At 44.1% G+C, this 22,422-nt stretch overlaps 1 protein-coding gene across 2 annotated transcripts in view; it reads left to right on the forward strand.

Moving 5' to 3' along the window:
• The window catches only part of carm1l (coactivator-associated arginine methyltransferase 1, like), a 68,916-nt gene that overhangs the window by 39,097 nt on the left and 7,397 nt on the right, over positions 1-22,422 (forward strand). For both annotated transcript variants that reach the window (XM_078396068.1, XM_078396067.1), the window contains exons 6-11: positions 5,632-5,809; positions 6,814-6,904; positions 10,659-10,740; positions 11,873-11,958; positions 14,393-14,482; positions 16,698-16,835. In XM_078396068.1, the coding sequence (XP_078252194.1) occupies positions 5,632-5,809; positions 6,814-6,904; positions 10,659-10,740; positions 11,873-11,958; positions 14,393-14,482; positions 16,698-16,835 (665 nt within the window). The remainder of the gene's footprint in view (positions 1-5,631; positions 5,810-6,813; positions 6,905-10,658; positions 10,741-11,872; positions 11,959-14,392; positions 14,483-16,697; positions 16,836-22,422) is intronic.

Here is a 22,422-nt window from a genome sequence, read left to right on the forward strand (position 1 = left end):
TTCCATCGGCGGTGGGGCAGTGAGGCTCGAAGCTGCAGAGCCCCGTGTTCGTTTCCGGGAAATGCCTGGGCCGATCGAATGTAGAGCCAGTCTCGATTGGCCGTAATTGCCGCCTCTATGCGACGGACCAAGGTACCGGGATCGTTTTTCTGGTGGATTCGGGAGCGGTTGTGAGTATTGTGCCCCCCTATGACTGCGAAGTTCAAGCGGGGGGGAAGGGGCCGCCCCTCATTGTGGTGAACAGTAGCCCCATCCGCACTTACGGTAAAAGGGCTATGTCCCTGTCCTTCGAGTCCAGGACCTACCGTTGGGATTTCATCGTTGCGGATGTGGGCCAGGCCATTTTGGGTGCGGATTTCCTATGGGCGTTTTCGTTGGTCGTAGACGTCCGCGGGTGGGGCCTGCAACCCTCGGCTAGCGTACGGCCCCGAGGTACGGGGCCTGCGGCCCCTCCAAGCGCCGCCCCACCCAGTTCAGCGATCCAGGCCATTACCACGGCCCCCGGTCAGTTCGATGCGGTCCTAGCGGTCTTCCCGCAGCTTCTCGTTCAGCGGTTCGATGCACCTTCCGAGAAGCATGGGGTCGTGCATTTCATACCGACCGAGGGGCCGCCGGTTTTTGCCTGGGCACGGCGCCTCCCACCCGACAAGCTGGCCATGGCTCGAGAGGAGTTCCTGAACTTGGAGAGGCTGGGAATTGTGCGGCCTTCGAGTAGTCCGTGGGCCTCCCCCTTGCATATGGTTTCCAAAGCATCTGGGGGTGGAGACCATGTGGGGATTTCCGACGACTTAACGCGGCAACATGGCCGGACCGCTACCCGATTCCGCACATACAGGACTTCTCAGCCAGCCTGGAGGGGGCTACAATTTTTTCTAAGATCGATTTAGTGCGGGGATATCATCAGATCCCGGTCCACCCGCCGGACATTCCAAAGACGGCTACCATTACTCCGTTCGGGTTGTTTGAGTGGTTGCGCATGCCTTTCGGCCTTAAAAACGCAGCTCAGGCATTCCAGCGTCTGATGGACCGTGTGGGTCGAGGTTTGCCGTTCGTGTTTATTTACCTCGATGACATTTTGATTGCCAGCCGTTCGGTCCAGGAGCACTTAGTCCACCTCCGCACTGTATTCCAGAGGCTGCAAGACCACGGCCTGATTCTCCATCCGTCCAAATGCCAATTCGGCCTGTCGGCGGTAGATTTTTTGGGTCACCGGGTTACACCGGCCGGTGCCACTCCTTTGCCAGCTAAGGTGAACGCGGTCCGCTCTTTCCCTCGCCCTACTACCATCAAGGGTTTGCAGGAATTCGTGGGCATGGTGAACTTTTATCACCGGTTCGTGCCTGCAGCAGCTCGTGTCATGCGCCCCCTTTTTCAATGCCTCGCGGGTAACCCGCTGAGTTGGTATGGTCCGCAGCTGCAGAGACGGCTTTTGTCGCGGTCAAACAGGCCCTCGCCAACGCCACCATGCTGGTGCACCCGCGCTCCTCCGCCCCCACGGCTCTGACGGTGGACGCCTCATCCTGGCAGCCCCTGGCGTTTTTCAACCGGCAGCTCTCGCGAGCCGAGCTCAAATATAGTGTGTTTGATAGGGAGCTCCTGGCCCTCTATTTAGCAGTCTGCCACTTCCGTTATTTTTTGGAAGGCCGCTCTTTTGTGGCCTACACGGATCACAAACCTCTGACATTCGCTTTTGCTAAGGTTTCTGATCCGTGGTCGGCTCGCCAGCAGCGGCACCTCACCCTGATTTCGGAGTTTACCACCGATGTCCGTCATATTGCGGGTAGGCTTAATGCCGTTGCTGATGCCCTGTCCCGGCCGGCCATTCCCTCCGTAGCCGTGGTAGACGGACAGGTGGATTTCCAGGAGCTAGCGGAGGCTCAGCGCCTGGAAGGAACTGCCGGGGTGTACGCCTCCACAGCCTCGGGACTGCGTTTGGAACAGGTGGAGTGTGACCCCACAGGTACCAAGTTGTGGTGTGCCGCAGGGCGTAAGGTTTTTGAGGCCATTCATGGCCTGGCACATCCGTCCATCAGGGCGACTTCAGCCATGGTGGCCGCCCGGTTTGTCTGGCACGGCCTGCGGAAGCAGGTGGCGGCCTGGGCACGTGCCTGCATTCCGTGCCAGACCTCCAAAGTTCATCGCCATGTCCTGCCCCCATACCAGAGATTCGAGGTTCCCCCCATTCGTTTTTTCCACATCCACGTGGATTTGGTGGGTCCATTGCCCTATTCCAGGGGTTATACTCATCTGCTGACGGTGGTTGATCGGTTTACACGTTGGCCGGAGGCGCTCCTGTTGTCGGACACCTCGGCGGCCTCCTGTGCACGGGCCCTGGCGTTGCATTGGTTGGCCCGTTTCGGCGTCCCGGCTATCATCACCACAGATCGGGGAGCCCAGTTCACCTCCTCCCTCTGGGCCGCGTTGGCACAGTTGTATGGGTCTCGCTTACAGCAGACCACCGCCTATCATCCCCAATCCAACGGGATGGTTGAGCGTTTCCATCGGCAGCTGAAGGCGTCCCTCTGTGCCCAACTGACCGGCCACGATTGGGCTGACCAGCTGCCTTGGGTGCTCCTCGGCATTCGTACGGCCCCAAAGGCTGAGCTAGGCACATCCTCGGCTGAGCTCGTCTACGGTTCGCCCCTGCGGGTGCCGGGTGACATTCTCCCTTCCGCCCCCGCCTTGCCGCCGCCCGTCACGTCGGTGTTGGGTTCCCTCCGGGCACGGGTGGGTTCTCTGGCTCCAGTCCCGACCTCCAGGCACGGAAGCACGGCAGTCCACGTCCCGTCGGACTTGCGGGACTGCGATTTCATGTTCCTTCGGAAAGATTCCCACCGCCCCCCTCTTCAGCCGGTTTACCAGGGCCCATTCCAGGTGCTTAAAAGAGGGGCTGTCACCTTCACCTTGCAGGTGGGAAATCGCCAGGAGCTCGTTTCGGTATCCCGGTTCAAGCCGGCCCATTTGGACCAGGACCTCCCCGTGTCGGTGGCCCAGCCAGCCAGCGGCGCCCTGTTTGCCACCTCTCGGCCCCCCGCCGCCTATGGTTGGGCTCGGGCCGCCGTTGCCGATCAAGCGCTCTCCGTCACCTACACCCTCCGCTCCCGTGGCCCCTCCATCGCCGCTAGCGGCGGCGCCCTCCCCGCCTCCTGTCACGTTGGCGGTGTCGGTTTCCCCCCCTCCGTACGCGTTCCGGGAGGGAGGTCCGGGCGCCCGTGAGGTATGGTTTCGAGGGTTCTGGGGGGGGGTCATGTAGGGACATACGGATTGGCGGGGGGGTCTCGAACCCTCGGTTGGGCTAACGGGTCACGTGGTGACGGAGCACGAGGTATAGGAGTGTCTGGCGCCAAACTGGAGAGATTAGATTAGATTATATTAGCTAGTTAAGTAGTGTGTGTCCAAAGTAAGTGCGTTGCGTTTTGTCACGGTTTTTACCAAGAATAAAGTCTTTTGATAACATCGCTCGATTTGGACTCACTACACAGTTGTGATTTAATTTCACACAGTACAGGGTGTTGGCCTAATAAATAAACTGAATTGGATTTTTTACACTCAGAATTCTTAGTTTTGCTTTCTTTCCCCACCAGAGAGCAATGACTTCATTCACTGGCTTTGTGAAGACCAGTTGTTGGGAAATGGCATAATTGGTCAATTAGCTCCAAGTAAACATTCATGAGTGGATGATAATTTATCCTAATGTAGCTGAATGGAACCTGGATATTTCACAAACAGGGTTCTAGTAGATAGGGTATTAATCAACTAATGCAAGAATTACATTTTATAATTTTATTGAACTACGGTCAATGTTGGGAGAAAATCAGCCCCATGTATGCTGCAAGTTAAAGTTACATGTTCTTCAGTAACTTTTTTTAGCAAAGAAGGGATTTGCTTTCCAGATTAGAGTTTGAAAATGCAGCAGTTTATCTTGGATTGCAAAGAAAACTTTCAAATTATTAATGTTGACCTTCAATCGGTAATCACATGTCAGCAATGGCCTGAGCAAAATACAAACTGCAGGAGGAACTCAGCGGCTCAGGCAGCATCTGTGGAAGAAAATCGGGTCCCTCCTTCAAGATGGGCAGCATCCTCCACAGCTGCTGCCTGGCTCAAGAGTTCCTTCAGCAGCTTATATTTTTGCTCAAGATTCAGCATCTGTGTCTCCAGTGGTGTCACTGTGAACAATTCTGACTCATCTACAAGACGGCAACAGCTTATATTTATTTTCTGACTACCTTTATTCCCATGTTCTTTTTTCTTTGACTGAATGTGCTGCTTGAACGGATCGGTACGATGACTCATTCCATGAATAAAAGAGCCAAGTAATCCAGGACAAAACATGCAAGCATTTGAATAAACAGGAAATGGATACATGGGAGGGTTAATTTAAGGCCCAGGAGAGACATTTTAGCATTGAATCACTGACATAAAACAATCAAACCTTTCCTGAACCAGGTCTAATGTGAGTGAAGTTCAGAACATGTCTTCAACTAAAAGTAAAGGAACATGATAGATTTATTACGAAAACAAACTGCAGGGGCTCTGCTGTCAGAGCAGTGCAGTTAGTTTTGTTGCCTGGCATTTTCCCTGCGGTGATGCAAATTTTGTTTCACATTCTGATCCAATTTTGTTTTGAAAACCATGCTTGTCAGGAAGAGAATTCCTGATCAAAACCTCTTGCTCTGTGTTGAGGTTTTTTTCAACCCATCTTATTTTGTCATTATCTTAAATTTGTGTCCTCTAGTCTTCTGCCATTTGGAACAATTTGTTTTCAATTACTTTGAACATTTTTACTCAAGAGAGAATAATTCTAGCTACTTCAATCAATTTATTCAAATTATGTAAGATTTCGAAAGATGTAAATCTGGGGAGAAAAACAACAGAAAATGCTACAAATACTCAGCAGGTTAGGCAGGATCTGTGGAAAGATAAGCGATGAACATTTCAGGATTGAGACCTTTTGTCAGAACTGGGAAAGAGATAACTTAGGTATTTTTTAAATTGCAGAGAAGGTGACAATAGAGTGTGATTAGGTCCATTCGATTTTGCGATGGTTAATGAGTGATTATGCTGTTTTATTTACATTATGTTGCTGATGCCAGGGCTGTAGGAGGTGTCCCCGGTAGCTTAGACATCAGTTACTGAAGTAAGCATGCAGGTACAACAGGGGGATGAAGAAAGCAAATGGCATGGTAGCTTTCAAAGCCAGAGGATTTGAGTTTAGGAGCAAGAGCTGCCAGAATTTCAGGTTCGATCCTGACTTCAGGTGCTGTCTGTGTGGAGTTTGCACATCGTCCCTGTGACCACGTGAGTTTCCTCTGTGTGCTGCAGTTTCCTCCCACATTCCAAAGATGTGTAGGTTTGTAAATTGTCCCCAGAGTGTACGGAGTGGATGCAAAAGTGGGATAACATGGAACTAGTGTGAACGGATAATCAGTAGGCCAGAGGGCATGTTTCTATGGTGTCTTTCATTTCAATCAATTCAATGCACCAGTATAAAGTAACCAATTCATTTTGCTCATTCATTCTTCTCTGCTGTTAATTCATTTTATAACTATAATGTGTTTTGACCCATAAGAAGCCAGAATGTTTGTGATATATCTGTGCTAAGATCTTGGTTTTTGTTTATACCTTCAGATTCTGGTGAAAAGTAACAATCTTTCAGAACGGGTAATGATCCTGGAAGGGAAAATTGAGGAAATAACTATTCCTGAGAAAGTGGACATCATTATTTCAGAACCTATGGGATATTTGTTATTTCATGAGAGGATGCTCGAAAGCTACCTCCATGCAAAAAAATGGTTGAAGCCAAATGGTAGGTCAACATATATTGAAGCATACAACTTGTAGTCAGACTGTTTACAAGGCTGTCTGGGGTGAGGTTTGAGATCAGTGGCGATGACATTAGTGCCAATGATATTGAGAGTTGAATAATCAAAAGAATTTGGCTCTTGTAAATATAAAAATTGATTATTTGTACATCATGGAGCAAAACAGCAATACTTTGAAGGAGGGTGGTTTTAATATTTTTTGTAGCTATATCTATATGTTGAGAGTCATTTTGTATTTTGACAACCCCTGAAGGCATTAAGAGCTCTGAAATCATGCCAGGAATTAGACTGGCTGCAAAGTGTACGCTGTTTTGTCACAATAGCTATCTTTTTAATGGTTGAGAAGAAATAAACCTCATGATTTCTTTACCCAACAGCCATGTGTGCATTCCTTAGGAAAGCCATATAATTACAAAGTTGTGTATGGTTTTATATAATCTGACTTTTCTAGTTTCAAAAACAGTTGAGTTCACCATATTTCATTTCACTTAGGACCCTTGCAGCGGGTGGCAACGGGTAAGCTTTAAGTGTTGGCTTCATTAAGGCAATCTCACAGATGAAAGTAGAATATTTTAACCAATGCTAACCTCAGAGTCCATTCTTCAAAAAGGAACCAGTCTGAAAATGTCACTTCTTGCAGAACATAAAATATTTGTTTGCAAGGATTGAGCTTTAACAAAGGCAAACTTGCTTTTCTTTATAAAAAATAGAACTTATGACCTGCTGTGGCACTGGAGCTCCGTAATAGTACCCATGCTTCTACCCATGACATTTTTTTAATGGCCAAGGAGAAAAGCCAAGCAACCTGCTCATTCATGAGAAGGCATCAGAGGAATCAGATGTTCTGTTTTCCCATACCTTCATGCCTTAGTGAAAACAATGAAAATGTTAGCCATCCCTTTAAAGTAAGGCACTATTTATTATTTATCACTATTATAGCCCTGTTTAAGATGGCGTGTTTACCCCACTACTGTGTATGTTTTCTTAGGGATGATGTTTCCTACTTTTGGTGATGTTCATCTAGCTCCATTTTCTGATGAGCAGCTTTACATGGAACACTACACGAGGGCAAATTTCTGGTATGTCCTCAAGAGACTATGGCAATGCTTGGTATCACCATCTGTAAACCTTTTGGGTACGACTTGTGTTCTAAGCAACATAGGCAGGTTATTTCTATTTCAGTGGATTACCAGAGAGAAATGAAATATGTTTTGTTTTAATTTATCCCACCCAAAAGCATTATGTAATGATCTTGGAAGATAAGATGCAGTTATTGTTCATTTGTCTGTTTAAATGAGGACACTTTATGACGCTGATTTGTGGTGACAGCTTTGAGCAGGTTTCCCAGTATCACAACACCACAGTGCATTTTGTTTGTTTGTTTGGAGACAGCAGAGGCTGCAAATGCTGGAATCGAGCAAAAGACACACTGCTGGAGGAACTCAGTGGGTCAGGTAGCATCTCTGGAAGGAATGAACAGACAATGTCTCAAGTCGGGGCCCTCAATGGATAGTCTGCAGAAGGTTTCTAACCCAAAATATCGTTTCCTCCATTTCCATTTCCCTCCACAGTTGCTGTCTGACTCACAAAGTGCTTCTTTGTGCGCAACAGGCGTGTTTGGCACCAAGGCATCAAACAACAATACTATGCCACTGCAAGCATAGTGTGAAGACCAAGACAAACTTTCCAAATGTAGGGATTAGAGAGCAATGATAACTGGTTCCAGATGAAAGAAAAATAAAAGATGAATATGGAGAGGGACAGAGAGGAAGAAGTAAGACTACAGAAGAGCAAGAGGATGGGAAGGAACTGCAGAAAATAACCAATTGGTGCATGGCATATAAACAGAAAATGCTGCAAACACCCAGCAGCTCAGGAACCAGGAACAGAGTTAATCTTTTAGGTATTTAACAGATGGGAATGGGTGCTGCATTGTTGAGGAGAAATTCGTTTTTACAAGTGTGGGAAAGGAAAATTACTTCTTGGTGGGAGTAAGCTATTTTGTACTCGAAGGTGATGGCGCTGGTTACAGCTGGACTAGAGGAGGCTGAATGGTGGTTGTTATAAGATGGTGGAGGACAAGGCTAGAAATTGGATTTGTAATCATGATGATGGGAATAAGTTTGTTTTTTTCCAAATCCTATTCCTTTGTAGGAAAGTATTCCTTTGTGGAGGAGAAATCTTAGTGTTCAGATGTTGGGAATTGAGGGTTGTCCAAACAAGGGTGATTGGTGGCGGTATTTTTCACAGTAAAAGACGAGTTTTCATGACCTTCATGAGTAGTTTAGAAACAGATTGGTAGGTGAGAGGTATTTAGGTCACAATTTGTTTAATAGATTATTAACAGGCCTGCATTAAACACCAAGTCTGATACATGACAGGAAGAAATAAATTATCTAAAAACTATTTCTTCTGCTGTTTATAAGTTGGCAACACTATTAAAGATGTAAAAGAGTGAAGCAGGGTAAATGATCCATTTCAGGAATTCAGTTTCTGAACAGAGCATGGTAGGCTCCACATCACTTCTATCCACTGGAGCAGAAATTTCTAGCATTGCAAATATTCCAAATAAGCTTTTCATCTCCTTATGACTGACATTGTACGCATTTAATGCTCAAAACTCACACCACTCCTCAGGATTATGAATAACTTAATTTCATTGGTATCATCTGCAAGCTCAAGAAATTCTAATATAATAAGCTTGTCATTTAGATTATCATCTTTAAACAGAATTTTAACAGTGAAACTATATCCCGCATGTGAGAGGCCAGCTATAATTATTGTCCTTTTTATAAGAGAATACTAAGGGTGCTGATGGTCTCTTCCTATCTCGAAAGTCCAAAATCCTTGTGATAATAGTGCAAAAGTTTTTTCATTGTCTTTTATGGAAAAAAATTGGAGAAAGATGCAAACGAAGCTGTCAACTCACTTTCATCCGTATTACTTTATCGTGCACAGGCAAAATCTCTAGAGATCATTGTCGAGGACTAAGTTGTGAACGAACAGGCATGTATAAGTGATATTAAACACATTCTGCTGTCTCTTTGTGTAGTGGTTAATAAAATGTTTAAAAAATGCCAAACCCATCTCACAGGCGTCATCTCAGGAAGTTTAGTTCAGAGATATAGTACGGAAACAGGCCCTTCAACCCACCGAGTCCGTACCGACCAGCGATCTCCGCACATTAACGCTATTCTACACACACTAGGGACAATTTACACATACACTAAGCCTATTATGCTACAAATCTGTACGTCTTTGGAGTGTGGGAGGAAACCGAAGATCTTGGAGAAAACCCACGCGGTCACGGGGAGAAACGTACAAACTCCGTACAGACAGCACCCGTAGTCGGGTTGAAATCCGGGTCTCTGGCACTGTAAGGCAGCCGCTCTACCGCTGCGCCACCGTGGCCGCCCAGTGGTAAAAGAGAGTCATGGAGAAATTGCAATTAAATTATTTTTGTTTTTAAAGCCATCAGTCCCGGTGACCTCAGTCATTCTTTCTGACATCTTTGTAAGATTGGCAGTGGATGTGAAATACGTACCCCCAACAATCGTCCACCAAACTTCTGACAATCAATCTGAACATCGAACAAGAAATTCCTGAAGTTGGTTAAACAAATAAATAATTTTATACAACACGTGTCATAGGAAGCTCTTATCAGGCACAACGCATAATCTTGTACAGTAAATAATATTTGGAAAACATATTCCTGAAGTTAATGCCATAATTTAAGTTTATCTGAATGACTTAATGCATTAATGTTTTGTGAGTCTGATGTCAGATTATGTAAATGTTTTGGAAGGAACCTTCCACTCGATTTTAATATTTTATGTTAGGCACTGATTGTTACCAGATGTGATTGTGCTATGCATCTTGCATTTGCTTTGAAAGATTTTCTGTGAAGCATGAAGCAATTGGTGAAATGATTTCAAACTGCCTAAATGAAGGTTTGTTTGTCTACCCTAATGGCAGAAAGTTGTATTTTAAAATGGGTCAAGACGGAGATTAGGTGTGCTGAGGGTGAACCAGGAAAGAAATTGGGAACAAAAGTGAAACATAATGTGAAATCATTTTTATGCATTATTGAACTAAATGAATTAAAAAAACTCATGAGAATTGAGTATGAAAGATTAGGTTGGATTTGTAATTAGTCATGGGGATAAAGTTCATGGTCATTACAGAGGGAACTGTACCAAAGTTAGGATAGTATTGGTCTGCACAGGGTGCTTTGGGGTTGTTAGAACCCTTCTAAAAGGAAGGACCTGCAGGGTTTTTCAACTTTGAAGGGAGGTATTTCAAAGGTACATTTAAAATAGTGACCTATCATCTTTACCAGCAACAACGGTTTCAGAAATTCCAAAGCTGCCTCACGTGAGAATGCTGATGTTGGAGGGATGAAGGTTAGGCCTCAAGACATTTCTTCACAGATAATTATTTTCTGGAGGTGGTTATGCTTGGACTCTGGACCCACTCTCAAAAGAAAATCACACGGAGATAGGAAAAATTGCATTTTGAGTAAATGGCTGAATGGTTGGTTGTTTTGTCACAAACATTTTGTGCAGCTTCGCAGTGCCTGTGGCATTTCCTGTTACTTCATTACCAAACTCGAATGCTGTTTGCTGAGCTGCTACGTAAGGTTTGATCCAAAATCTGGCTCAACTCAGTTGTGAAAATACCTTAAAATGGCTTTTTGCAAGGCATGCCTTTATTATAATACCTCAACAAGATATCTCGGGCATCTCTCAGTGCCTGTGAGAATGCTTGCACTCACTGATTTAATTGCAGTTATTGAAATATTTTCTTTAATCTATTGATCTTCCTTCACTCCAGGTACCAGCAGTGTTTCCATGGGATTAATCTGACAGGTCTTTGCAGGGCTGCTATGGATGAGTACTTCAGGCAGCCAATTGTAGTAAGTGCCACTGTCAATCTCTATGAACAGCATGAATGCCAGGGATTTTTAATGCCAAACTCTTGGGACTGATATTTCTTTTAAACAAAGTTGGGAAAAATTGTGATGAGTTTTTGGCTGAAGAGTAAAATAAGCTTTCCTGTCGGAAAACATAGAATTAGTAATTGACCAAATTGAACATGCGAGGGATTAAAGTTATTAGCCCTGGATCCTGATTCAGAAAGTTACTCCCACTAGTTTGACCTGATGCCTGAATTCGTGCTGCCTGCCCTCGTTAATGATTTTTGATGTGCAGCCAGAGCCAGGCGTGACATAAAGTGCTCCAACCTGTCAGCACAAGCCTCAGTTTTGTAAGTCGTTTGCACCATTTCAAAGCAACGTACTCCTTGAAGTCAGCCTGAACCTAATAAAAGAGTGATGGAGCAGGTGCTTTAAATCATTAGTCTAAGAGTGATACAGTGTGAAAACAGGTTCTTCAACCCAATTTGCCCACACCGGCCAACATGTCCCAGCCACACTAGTCCCCCCCCTGCCAGTATTTGGTCCATATCCCTCCAAACCTGTCCTATCCATGTACCTATCTAACTGTTTCATAAATGCTGGAATAGTCCCTGCCTCAACTACCTCCTCTGGCAGCTTGTTGCATACACCCACCACCCTTTGTGTGAAAAAGTTACCCCTCAGATTCCTATTAAATCTTTTCCCATTCACCTTAAACCTATGTCCTCTGGTCCTCAATTCACCTACTCTGGGCAAGAGACTGTGCATCTAGAGACTCTGTGCATTCTGGTGAAGGTGTTGGTTTGCTGAAAAAGTGGCACAGCAAGGGGAGCCCCAGTGTTGGTTTGGGTGATTCCATGTGAAAGAGGAACACTTTATTTACATTTGATTGCTAAACTGCATATTGACACAGTTCACAACATTCTGCCAATGCACATCATTTTCCCATTAAGTTATATTTCAACATTTTAATCTTCAGATCGGAAGTTAAATTTACTGTACACTACAAATTGCTGAAAGTTACAAATTACTTTATGAACTTTAGAAATAATTTGTGCCTTCTCATGAGCTTAAAAAGATTTGAATAAATATCAGGCCATTGGCTAAACATGTTTAAAATTTCCTGTCTTAGGATACCTTTGATGTAGTCATTCTGATGGCACGGTCTGTCAAGTACACTGTGAATTTTCTGGAAGCTAAAGAAGATGATTTGCATCGGTGAGTTGATGATGTAGTTAGTGTTCTAACTTTTTCTACAATAATTGTTAAAATTAATGATTGATATTAATCAATGGAAATTAATAATAATGATTGCTAAAGTTAAGATAAATGTGCACAGAGTATTGAATGCATTGGTGAGTTACTAGGTTGAGGCAATAGAAATGAATTGATTCCTTTCTCACAGGTAATGTCATCGATGGTGCTTTCCATATTTTGCATCCATTGTCAACATTTAATGTTAGATGCAACATAGTGCTCCTTTTACCTTGCCTTGCCATTCTTAATGGTAGGTAATTGACCTATAGATAGACACAAAATGCTGGAGTTACTCAGTGGGACCGGCAGCATCTCTGAAGAGGAGTGCTGGCTGTCCCGCTGAGTTACTCCAGCATTTTGCGTCTATCTTCGATTTAAACCAGCATCTACAGTTGCTTCCTACATGTAATTGACCTGTATCTGTGTACGAGTGAGATTATCAGTTTAAAATCAGCTTTAAACCTTTTTGTTCTACATGCACATAGAGTGGTCGAGTCAAGGAGTGATACAGTGTGGATACCGACCATTCAACCCAACTTGCCCACACCGGCCAACATGTCCCAGCAACACTAGTCCCACCTGCATGCATTTAGTCCATATCCATCCAAACCCGTCCTATCCATGTAATGCATACCAAGAATTAAGTTCAAGACTATGCAATTTCAAAAAGAAAGATGCCCAGGGTCATTTTATACTTCTCCAACCGTTGCTTTGCTCATCAGAATAGCAGAATAGTCTTGCTAAAATTGTGCCAAAGTCACAAAAGACTTTCAAGCTTGTTTGTAAATAGCCAGAAAATCACATGCATAATCCAAACAAATTTTTGATATTTCCTACATGGGCCCAAGTACCTAACATGAAAAAGCCTTTTGGCATTTGGCATGCTTGCCATCATCGGTCAAGGGAGTAAATGCAAGATTTGGGATGTCATGTTACAACTATAAGATTGGTGAGATCACTCTTAGAGTATTGTGTGCTTTTCTGGCCATCGAACAATAGAAAGGATGTGACTAAGCTGGGGAGAATGCAGAGAAGGTTCACAGGCATGTTATAGACAATAGACAATAGGTGCAGGAGTAGGCCATTCGGCCCTTCGAGCCAGCACCGCCATTCAATGTGATCATGGCTGATCATTCTCAATCAGTACCCCGTTCCTGCTTTCTCCCCATACCCCCTGACTCCGCTATCCTTAAGAGCTCTATCTAGCTCTCTCTTGAATGTATTCAGAGAATTGGCCTCCACTGCCCTCTGAGGCAGAGAATTCCACAGATTCACAACTCTCTGACTAAAAAAGTTTTTCCTCATCTCTGTTCTAAATGGCCTACCCCTTATTCTTAAACTGTGGCCCCTGGTTCTGGACTACCCCAACATTGGGAACATGTTTCCTGCCTCTAACATGTCCAACCCCTTAATAATCTTATACGTTTCGATAAGATCCCCTCTCATCCTTCTAAATTCCAGTGTATACAAACCTAGTCGCTCCAGTCTTTCAACATATGACAGTCCCGCCATTCCGGGAATTAACCTAGTAAACCTACGCTGCACGCCCTCAATAGCAAGAATATCCTTCCTCAAATTTGGAGACCAAAACTGCACACAGTACTCCAGGTGCAGTCTCACTAGGGCCCTGTACAACTGCAGAAGGACCTCTTTGCTCCTATACTCAACTCCTCTTGTTATGAATGCCAACATTCCATTGGCTTTCTTCACTGCCTGCTGTACCTGCATGCTTCCTTTCAGTGACTGATGCACTAAGACACCCAGATCACGTTGTACCTCCCCTTTTCCTAACTTGACACCATTCAAATAATAATCTGCCTTCCTATTCTTACCACCAAAGTGGATAACCTCACACTTATCCACATTAAACTGCATCTGCCATGCATCCGCCCACTCACACAACCTGTCCAAGTCACCCTGCAACCTCAGCATCTTCCTCACAGTTCACACTGCCACCCAGCTTTGTATCATCGCCAGATGCAGTGGCACAAGCTGTAAAGAGAGACTGAATAGACTGGGGTTTTTTTTCCTGGAGCATGGGAGCCTGAAGGGTTACCTGAAAGAGGTAAATAAAATCATGAGGGGCATAGGTAAGGTGGATGCTTACAAACCTTTTCCCATGGTAGGGGAACATTTTCACACAGAAGATGGTGGGTATGTGGAATGAGCCGCCGGAAGACATGTGTAACATTACAACATATGTCCTTTATTTGGATTGAGAGATATGGATTAAATGCAGGCAAATAGGACTAGCTTGGGTAGGAAATGTGGATGGCATGGATGAGTTGGGTTGAAGGTCCTGTTTCCATGCTGGATAACTATATGATTATCTATGAAAGGTCAACAGATTGACAATAAACAGCACTAATAATGATCTTTAAATTTGCCAATGTAGAATGGAGATCCCTTTTACCTTCCGAATTCTTCAATCTGGGCAAGTCCATGGCTTGGCATTTTGGTTTGATGTGGCATTTGTAGGTTCACAGTAAGTATATTTTAGTTTTCCCATCTCCCATTATGCTTTGTGCTTGCATATATTCTCCATCTGTTTTTTTTTGTGAAGGGATCTTCAAAATTCTCTCTTAATATCTATAAAGTTTTGTATTTACATTGCCTCTTCAGAAAAAAAAACACCAGCTGCAATAGCTTCAGGTTTTACAGAGATTTCTAATAAGAAGGCAAAGGAATTTTGCAAACTTGGGTCACGTTTTGAACCAAAACATAGTCATTGGTCATAGTGCAAGAGGGTGCAGTGGATGGAACACAGGTATGGTTGCAGGTGGAAAAGAGAGCAAAACCTGGATCAGAGGAATATACATTTCCTGTAGTCATTGGAGAATTGGAAGAGATGAGAGATTATGATGGAGCAGAAAATGAAGGAATTTGTGCACTAAGATGAGAATTCCATGTCTCTGCAGTTAGGACAAGATTAATTGGAGGTACTGCATAAACAGGACTTGGTGAGATATAAGATATGGGGTGAGGAGTTTTGTACAAGGTAAAATCTCTTGTAGAAGTCCAAAAGAGCAATGAAATAATCATGATTGATAGGAAAAAAGTCCTAGATGAGTATCACACCTCTAGACAACTGCAGGTAGACAGGCAGTGAGTGTACAGTGCATGCAGAAAGTATTCAGACCCCTTCACTTTTTCCACATTTTTGTTACGTTACAGCCTTATTTTTAAATGGATTAAATTCATTGATTACTTTGCAAAAATTTCTAAACACCTGTTTTCGCTTTTTTATTATGGGGTATTGTGTGTAGATTGATGATTTAAAAAAATGAATTTAATCCTTTTTAAAATATGGCTGTTATGTAACAAAATGTGGAAAAAGTGAAGGGGTCTGAATACTTTCTGAATGCACTGTATGTAGAGTCTTGAAGCTCAGATCAGTATCAAATTGAATGCTGAAATTGTGAGCAGTCCAGATCAGTCTGAAAAACAAAAAATGGCATTGAGAGTGCAGTGTTTGTGGCTGGGGAAGAAGTCGCTGCCCTGAGTAAAACTGGTTATTGAACTGACTACCTGAAAGCATAAGGATATTTGAAAATAATTGGTGCAGTGATGGAACAGAGTTTTTGCATTGTTTATTTGGACTTCATATCTGTGCATTTTTCTTATTCGTTCAGGAGATGTGACGGTGACTGGAAATGCCAATTTTCACAGTCCAAGGTTGTAGTTAGGTGTAGGGTGAGAAGCCATTTCCGGATATGCTGTTGGTATAATCACCGGCTAATTGTGAAATCAAGCAAGGAAAATTCCACCATTTTGGATGACAAGAAAACATTTGGGAAGATGATGAAGCAGAATACCTTATCAAAGATTGCAGATGCAAAGGATAAAGATCACTAATCATTTGTTATTTGATGAGGAGAATTTTAATATAGCAGCTTGTATGAAAATCTTATTAGCATTTCAGATATGTAATTATAGGAAAGATGGCAACACATTTGAGAGGTGATAATACTGAAAGATTTGCTGAGTGCAATCTTTTCTATTTACTTTGTGGTCAAGTTTTGCCCTTTATGTATATGGATTAATGCAAAACATAACCTGGAGAAGAATGTTTACTTACAATTTAGCTATGGAGCTGAGAGACATTGCCCATCCTCTTCATTAATAATCTGTAATTGGATATGAGCCAACATACACTTCAGATACACTTAATTGACTATGAAACCGATTGGAGTGCCTGAAGTTAAAAAAAAACTTTATGCATGAACATTTTTAAAGTATTTTAAGCATCTTTAATGAAATGTTATTTCCACCTCGCATTTGCATTTTTTTCCCTTTTTTCCTCCTATCCCCTTTAAAACCCGTGAGAGAAACTATAATCCAAAGATTAGAGAGAATTGAAGAAAGAATGATGTATTTCCTCTTCCACCACTTTCTCCAGTGCTCTCCGTCACTTCTGATTGCTCCACACAATGCCACCACTCACTTGGCTCATAATTTATCTTTAGTATTCCACTTTATTTTCATTCTCTATATAGAAATTACAACACATAAAACAATCATACAAACAAATTACAGAAACTTGTGCTAGCTCTTCACTGAAGTTCTTTACTCGCAGCCCTTAATATTTTTCTCAAACTTGCTCCATTGGTTTTCTCTGCTATCGCCGTATCAAATTAAGTCTACGTTCAGATTTGTGATTTAATGTATTTTCAAAAAATCCAAAATACTGTCTCTTTCAGAAAAACAATTTGGCTGTCGACTTCTCCTGCTGAACCTTTGACACATTGGTACCAGGTGCGCTGTCTCCTACAGACCCCGCTGTTTGCTAAAGAAGGCGAGACATTCTCAGGGAAAGTTTTACTCGTGGCAAATAAACGGTGAGGCGTAAAATGCACTAGATTGTAATGGCCTTGATGTGTCTTATCACTATTTGATATAGACAGAATTTAAGATGAATGAGTAACAAATAGAAAAGGTGGATCTCCTAGATGGAAGATAGGGAAAAATGCACCATAATCAGCTTAAATGTGAGACATGTGGAGAGGGGAAGTGGTTTGCCTCAGCTTAGCCAGAGAAATAGAAAATTGCATTGACGCCCAAGCTTACCTGATGTGATTTACAAGTGGGCCTGTAAATGGACAAGCATTCTTCCCATCTGACACAGGCTGCTTAGTGTGCAAATTTGGACTGTGGGCTTACTTTCATTTACATAGTGCTGAAGGAGTTGCCTGAAACATTACCAAAAAACATAGTTTGTCTTCCCATATACATTGGCAACAACATGTACTACCACAGAAGCATCTGTGTTGATGTATCTGTCTCCAAATTCTCTGCCACCCTTTGATGGATAAATCACCTCCCATCGATAGTAAGGAGGATATGAGCCATTGTCACCTGTCCTCACCACAACCCCATTCCAAATCTATCAATTCTATCGAAAGCTGGAGTAACTCAGCGGGTCAGACAGCATCTCTGGATTAAAGGTGTTTCGGGTCAAGACCCTTCTTCAGACTGAGAGTAAGGGAAAGGGATTATATCTCTCTCTGGCAACCAGACTGTTTACAAACGTGAAGGTCTTTTTGACCACAAAGATCGCTTTTGGCATGAGACATCTGCACCATTTTTGCATTGTATTACTACACGACCCCCAGTTTTAAAAACTGGTAAGTAACCTGACTAAATATTCACCCATCCATGGTGATGCTTCATCAGCTGAATGAAAGAAATGAACACTCCTTTAAATCACTTCTGTTGACAGCAGTGCCAGAGATCACCTTGGATCTTATCTGTCCAGATGAAAATGACAATATATGTTTTTAAATCAACTGTGATATACAATCACGAAATCTTGTACGATGGCCCACAGAATTACGCGCTGTCTCTCGAATATATGAATGTAATCATCTTCTGTATCTTGCTTTACAAAAAAGAACTCAGTGTTCTCACTTGAGAAATGAGGGTGAAACAATTCTTCCACATTTGTGTTATTATTGTTAGTAGTTGAAATGTTTTTCTTTAAATTGTAATTATTTTGAAGGTCTTCATTCTTAATTAGTACGGGTGTCAGAAGGCAGGAGAATGGGGATAGGAGGGAGAGATGGATCAGCCATGATTGAATAGGCGGAGTAGACTTGATGGGCCAAATGGCCTCATTCTCCTATCACCTATGACCTTAAGGTCCTTGTTAAAAGAACAGACATGCTTTGTTGGCGGCGCGCACGGACGCAGCGGCTCACAGCTCTCCCTTTCGGTGCGTTTTATGTGTGTTATCTGTGTTATGTCTGTTAGTCCATTTTAGTCATGCAAACCAGGAAAATCAGGCAAATCCTACCTACAACCGAAAGGACCTTCTGATCATCGGATTCCAGTGCAATCGGGACCTTGTGCGCGAATTTCCACACCCGCGAAATATACCGGAAGAGATAGCCAGGACACCGGGCGCTCCGTGGATAGTTGTCGGCGCGAACAGGCGTCGCAGGCGGAGGAGAAACAGGAAGCAAAAGCGAGGATGCCGGTCCGGTATACTTGCCAAGCTAAAGAGACAGCCACACAAACCACCGCTACCCAGCATGTTTCTCACCAACGCCAGATCCATCATCAACAAAATGGACGAACTAAAACTACAGATATCAGCAAACAAACTCGTGGAGGACTGTTGCATTCTCTTAGTAACAGAGACATGGCTTCATCCACTTATCCCAGACGGAGCCATTGAGCTAGCCGGGCGTACAGCGTTTCGTTGGGACAGAAACATCGACTCCGGTAAGAGCAAGGGGGGGGGGTTATGCATTTACGTGCACAACAGCTGGTGCACTAACATCCAAATCATAGATAGCCACTGTTCTCCTGATCTGGAGTCCCTAACAGTTAAATGCAGGCCTTTTTACCTTCCTCGCGAATTTACAGGGGTTATAGTAACAGCAGTCTACATCCCACCGAATGCTAACGCTAGCACAGCTTTAGGCTACCTGCTCGGTGCAATAAACTCACAACAGAGCACATATCCAGAAGCAGCCCACATCATAGCCGGGGACTTCAACCATGCAGACCTAAAGTCAGTTCTCCCGAAACTTGAACAACACATAGGTTGTGCTACCAGGGGGAAAAACACACTAGACAAGGTTTACTCAAATATTAAGAAGGGTTTCAGGTCAGCACCACTACCACGATGGGGCAGTCAGATCACCTGTCCATATTCCTAACTCCAGCATACACCCCACTCAGGAGGAAAGCTCCAGTCACCATAAAGACTGTTAAGACATGGCCTGAAGGAGCTTCCTCGCAGCTGCAGGATTGCTTCGAAAGGACCAACTGGGATATTTTTGAGGATCAGGACTTGGAGGAGTACACATCAACTGTACTTTGCTACATCCAAAACTGTGTTGACAATGTCACCGTCGACAAACGCATCCGGTTGTATCCCAATCAAAAACCCTGGATGACAAAGGATGTCAGGTCTCTCCTCAAGGACCGTAACACCGCCTTCAGGTCTAGTGATAGAGCTCTATACAGTGCTGCTAGAACCAACCTGAAGAGAGGCATCAAGGATGCCAAAGCGTACTACAAGAGGAAGATTGAGGACCACTTTTCCAACAATGACCCACGGCGGGTATGGCAAGGCATCCAGCACATCACCAACTACAAGACCAGCAACCGCACGACTGCCGACGGCGACGCCTCGCTGGCTGAGGAACTTAACTGTTTCTTTGCTCGTTTCGAGGTGAAAGCTACAGTGGCAGATATTACACCCTCTCCAGCACCTGACAGCAACACCTTCACTGTGCAGGAGTATGATGTTAAGCGCGTGCTCAGAGCAGTGAATCCCAGGAAAGCTGCAGGCCCCGATGGTGTGACGGGCAGAGTGCTGAGGGAATGTGCAGACCAATTATCTGAGGTCTTCACAAAAATCTTCAACCTGTCCCTTTTAAAATCCACCATCCCTCCCTGCCTGAAGTCCGCCATAATCATCCCACTGCCGAAAAAGTCTGTCATCAGCGGTCTTAACGACTACCGTCCGGTAGCACTCACACCGGTCATCACAAAGTGCTTCGAGAGACTGGTCCTGCAGCACATCAAAGCCAGCCTCCCACCCACCTTCGACCCACACCAGTTTGCCTACAGAGCAAATAGGTCTACAGGGGATGCCATCGACACTGCTCTTCACACTGCACTGACCCACCTTGAACACCAGGGGAGCTATGTGAGGATGCTCTTCCTCGACTTCAGCTCTGCCTTTAACACGGTCATCCCGAGCAGACTGGTCACCAAACTTTCCGACCTTGGATTTTCCCAAACCATCTGCCAATGGATCAAGGACTTCCTGACCAACCGCCCCCAGACCGTCAAAATAGGCCCTCACCTCTCCTCCACCATTACACTGAGCACCGGCTCACCACAGGGCTGTGTGTTGAGCCCCATCCTTTACTCCCTCTACACTCACGACTGCGCCCCCACCCATCCCACCAACACCATCATCAAGTTCGCGGATGACACGACTGTGGTTGGACTCATCTCAGAAGGAGATGAGACAGCCTATAGGGATGAAATCCAAAGGCTGGCAGCATGGTGTTCAGTGAACAATCTGGTCCTGAACTCCTCCAAAACAAAGGAACTTATAATTGACTTTAGAAAAACCAGTGGAGATTACGACCCACTCTACATCAATGGGGTCTGTGTGGAAAGGGTACCAGCTTTCAGGTTCCTGGGTACGCACATCGCAGAGGATCTTACCTGGTCTACCAACACCATCACCACAGTAAAGAAGGCACAGCAGAGACTCCACTTCCTGAGGATCCTCAGGAAAACCAACCTGCAGGAGAAGCTCATGTTGTCCTTCTATCGCTGCTCCATCGAGAGTGTGCTGGCATACTGTATAACCACATGGTATGCCAGCTGCTCAGAAAAGGACAGGAAGGCCCTTCAGAGGGTCATCACGACGGCCCAGAAGATCATCGGCTGCTCACTGTCCTCCCTGGAGCACCTGTTCAGCCTACGCTGCCTCAGTAGAGCAGGCAAAATAATAAAAGATCCATCCCACCCCGGCCACCGTCTGTTTGTTCATCTGCCCTCTGGTCGACGTTTCAGGTCGATCAAATCCCGAACAAACAGACTTAAGAACAGTTTTTACCCCAGGGCCATACGAGAACTGAACACTACCTTTGCACTAGGCAACACCGTTAAAAAATCTTGTACTTAATATAATTGTATTTAATTGTATTTATGTATTTATTTGTTTTTGCATTTATTGCATATATGTTTGTACGCACCGTCAGGATTGGCTATTTTTTAAATTTCGTTGTACTCGTTGCAATGACAATAAATGAATATTATTATTATTATTATTATAACTGCATTTTTTACATATTTTTGACGAGTGAAAGTTGTCTTATGGTTCTTTAACATTGGGTAAGCAGTGAATGTGAGCTACGTTCTATGGGTACAAACTAATAAATATTCCCACCTGTGCTTCAGTCCCTGTTTCCCAATTCGAACCATGTTTTGACCCTGACCTCTGGCAATGCTTCTTGGTTCCACTCCTAATTCCATTCCCCAACTCCTGACTAATCTTTGGCCACTAACCTAGTCTCATTGCAAACTGCATCTCATCTGCTCGCCTGATCATGTTTTTGAGCACACTTTTGTTGTGATCCCACTGTCGGAGGGGTAGGAGTGTACCCAGCCACTTGCTGAGGGTGGATGACTAGCGTAGAAGCAGGTGTGTCGCTAGCTAACTGGGTTTGAGCATAGTATGTACATAGTTGTTCAGTGCAATGGTCTTTCAATCTATGGGAAGAAATTAACCATCATTATTATACAATAACCATCATTATTGTACTGATTAATAACCAAATCAGGTTATCCTTTTTAGTGAAATGTGACTGATGCCAGAAGAGTCATTGGATAAACCTTAAGGAAAGTTTATGGTAGGATTTATGTTGCACAACCTGCCAATCATGGGAGGGTCTAGGAGAGGACTTTTTAAAACTAATAGAGACTAAGGTAACAAAAAATGCAGACTTTTGTTGAATGTTAAATTATTTTGCAATGGATACAGCATCCAAATATCTCAACTACATCATGAAAGGGTTGAACTATCTGTATGAAGCACTATTGGTATCTTTAGACATAGATCAGTAATAACTCAACGTGCATTGTGACCATCAGTAGGTCTACTATGGAGATGAGACGACAGTCAAAAGGTTCTTATAAAAACGTATTGCTATCAGTTTAGTTTAGTTTAAAGATACAGTGCAGAAACAGGCCCTTCGGGCCACCGAGTCCACACCGACCAGAAATCCCTGTACATTAGCACTATCCTACACACTTTTACATTCTTTTCCAAAGCCAATTCACTACATACCTGAGCGTCTTTGAAGTGTGGGAGGAAACCAGAGCACCCGGGCAAAACCCACGTGATCACGGGGAGAACGTACAAATTCCACACAGACAGCACTCGTGGTCAGG

This window comes from Rhinoraja longicauda, chromosome 3 (assembly GCF_053455715.1).
Source record: "Rhinoraja longicauda isolate Sanriku21f chromosome 3, sRhiLon1.1, whole genome shotgun sequence".
Lineage (NCBI taxonomy): Eukaryota > Metazoa > Chordata > Chondrichthyes > Rajiformes > Arhynchobatidae > Rhinoraja > Rhinoraja longicauda.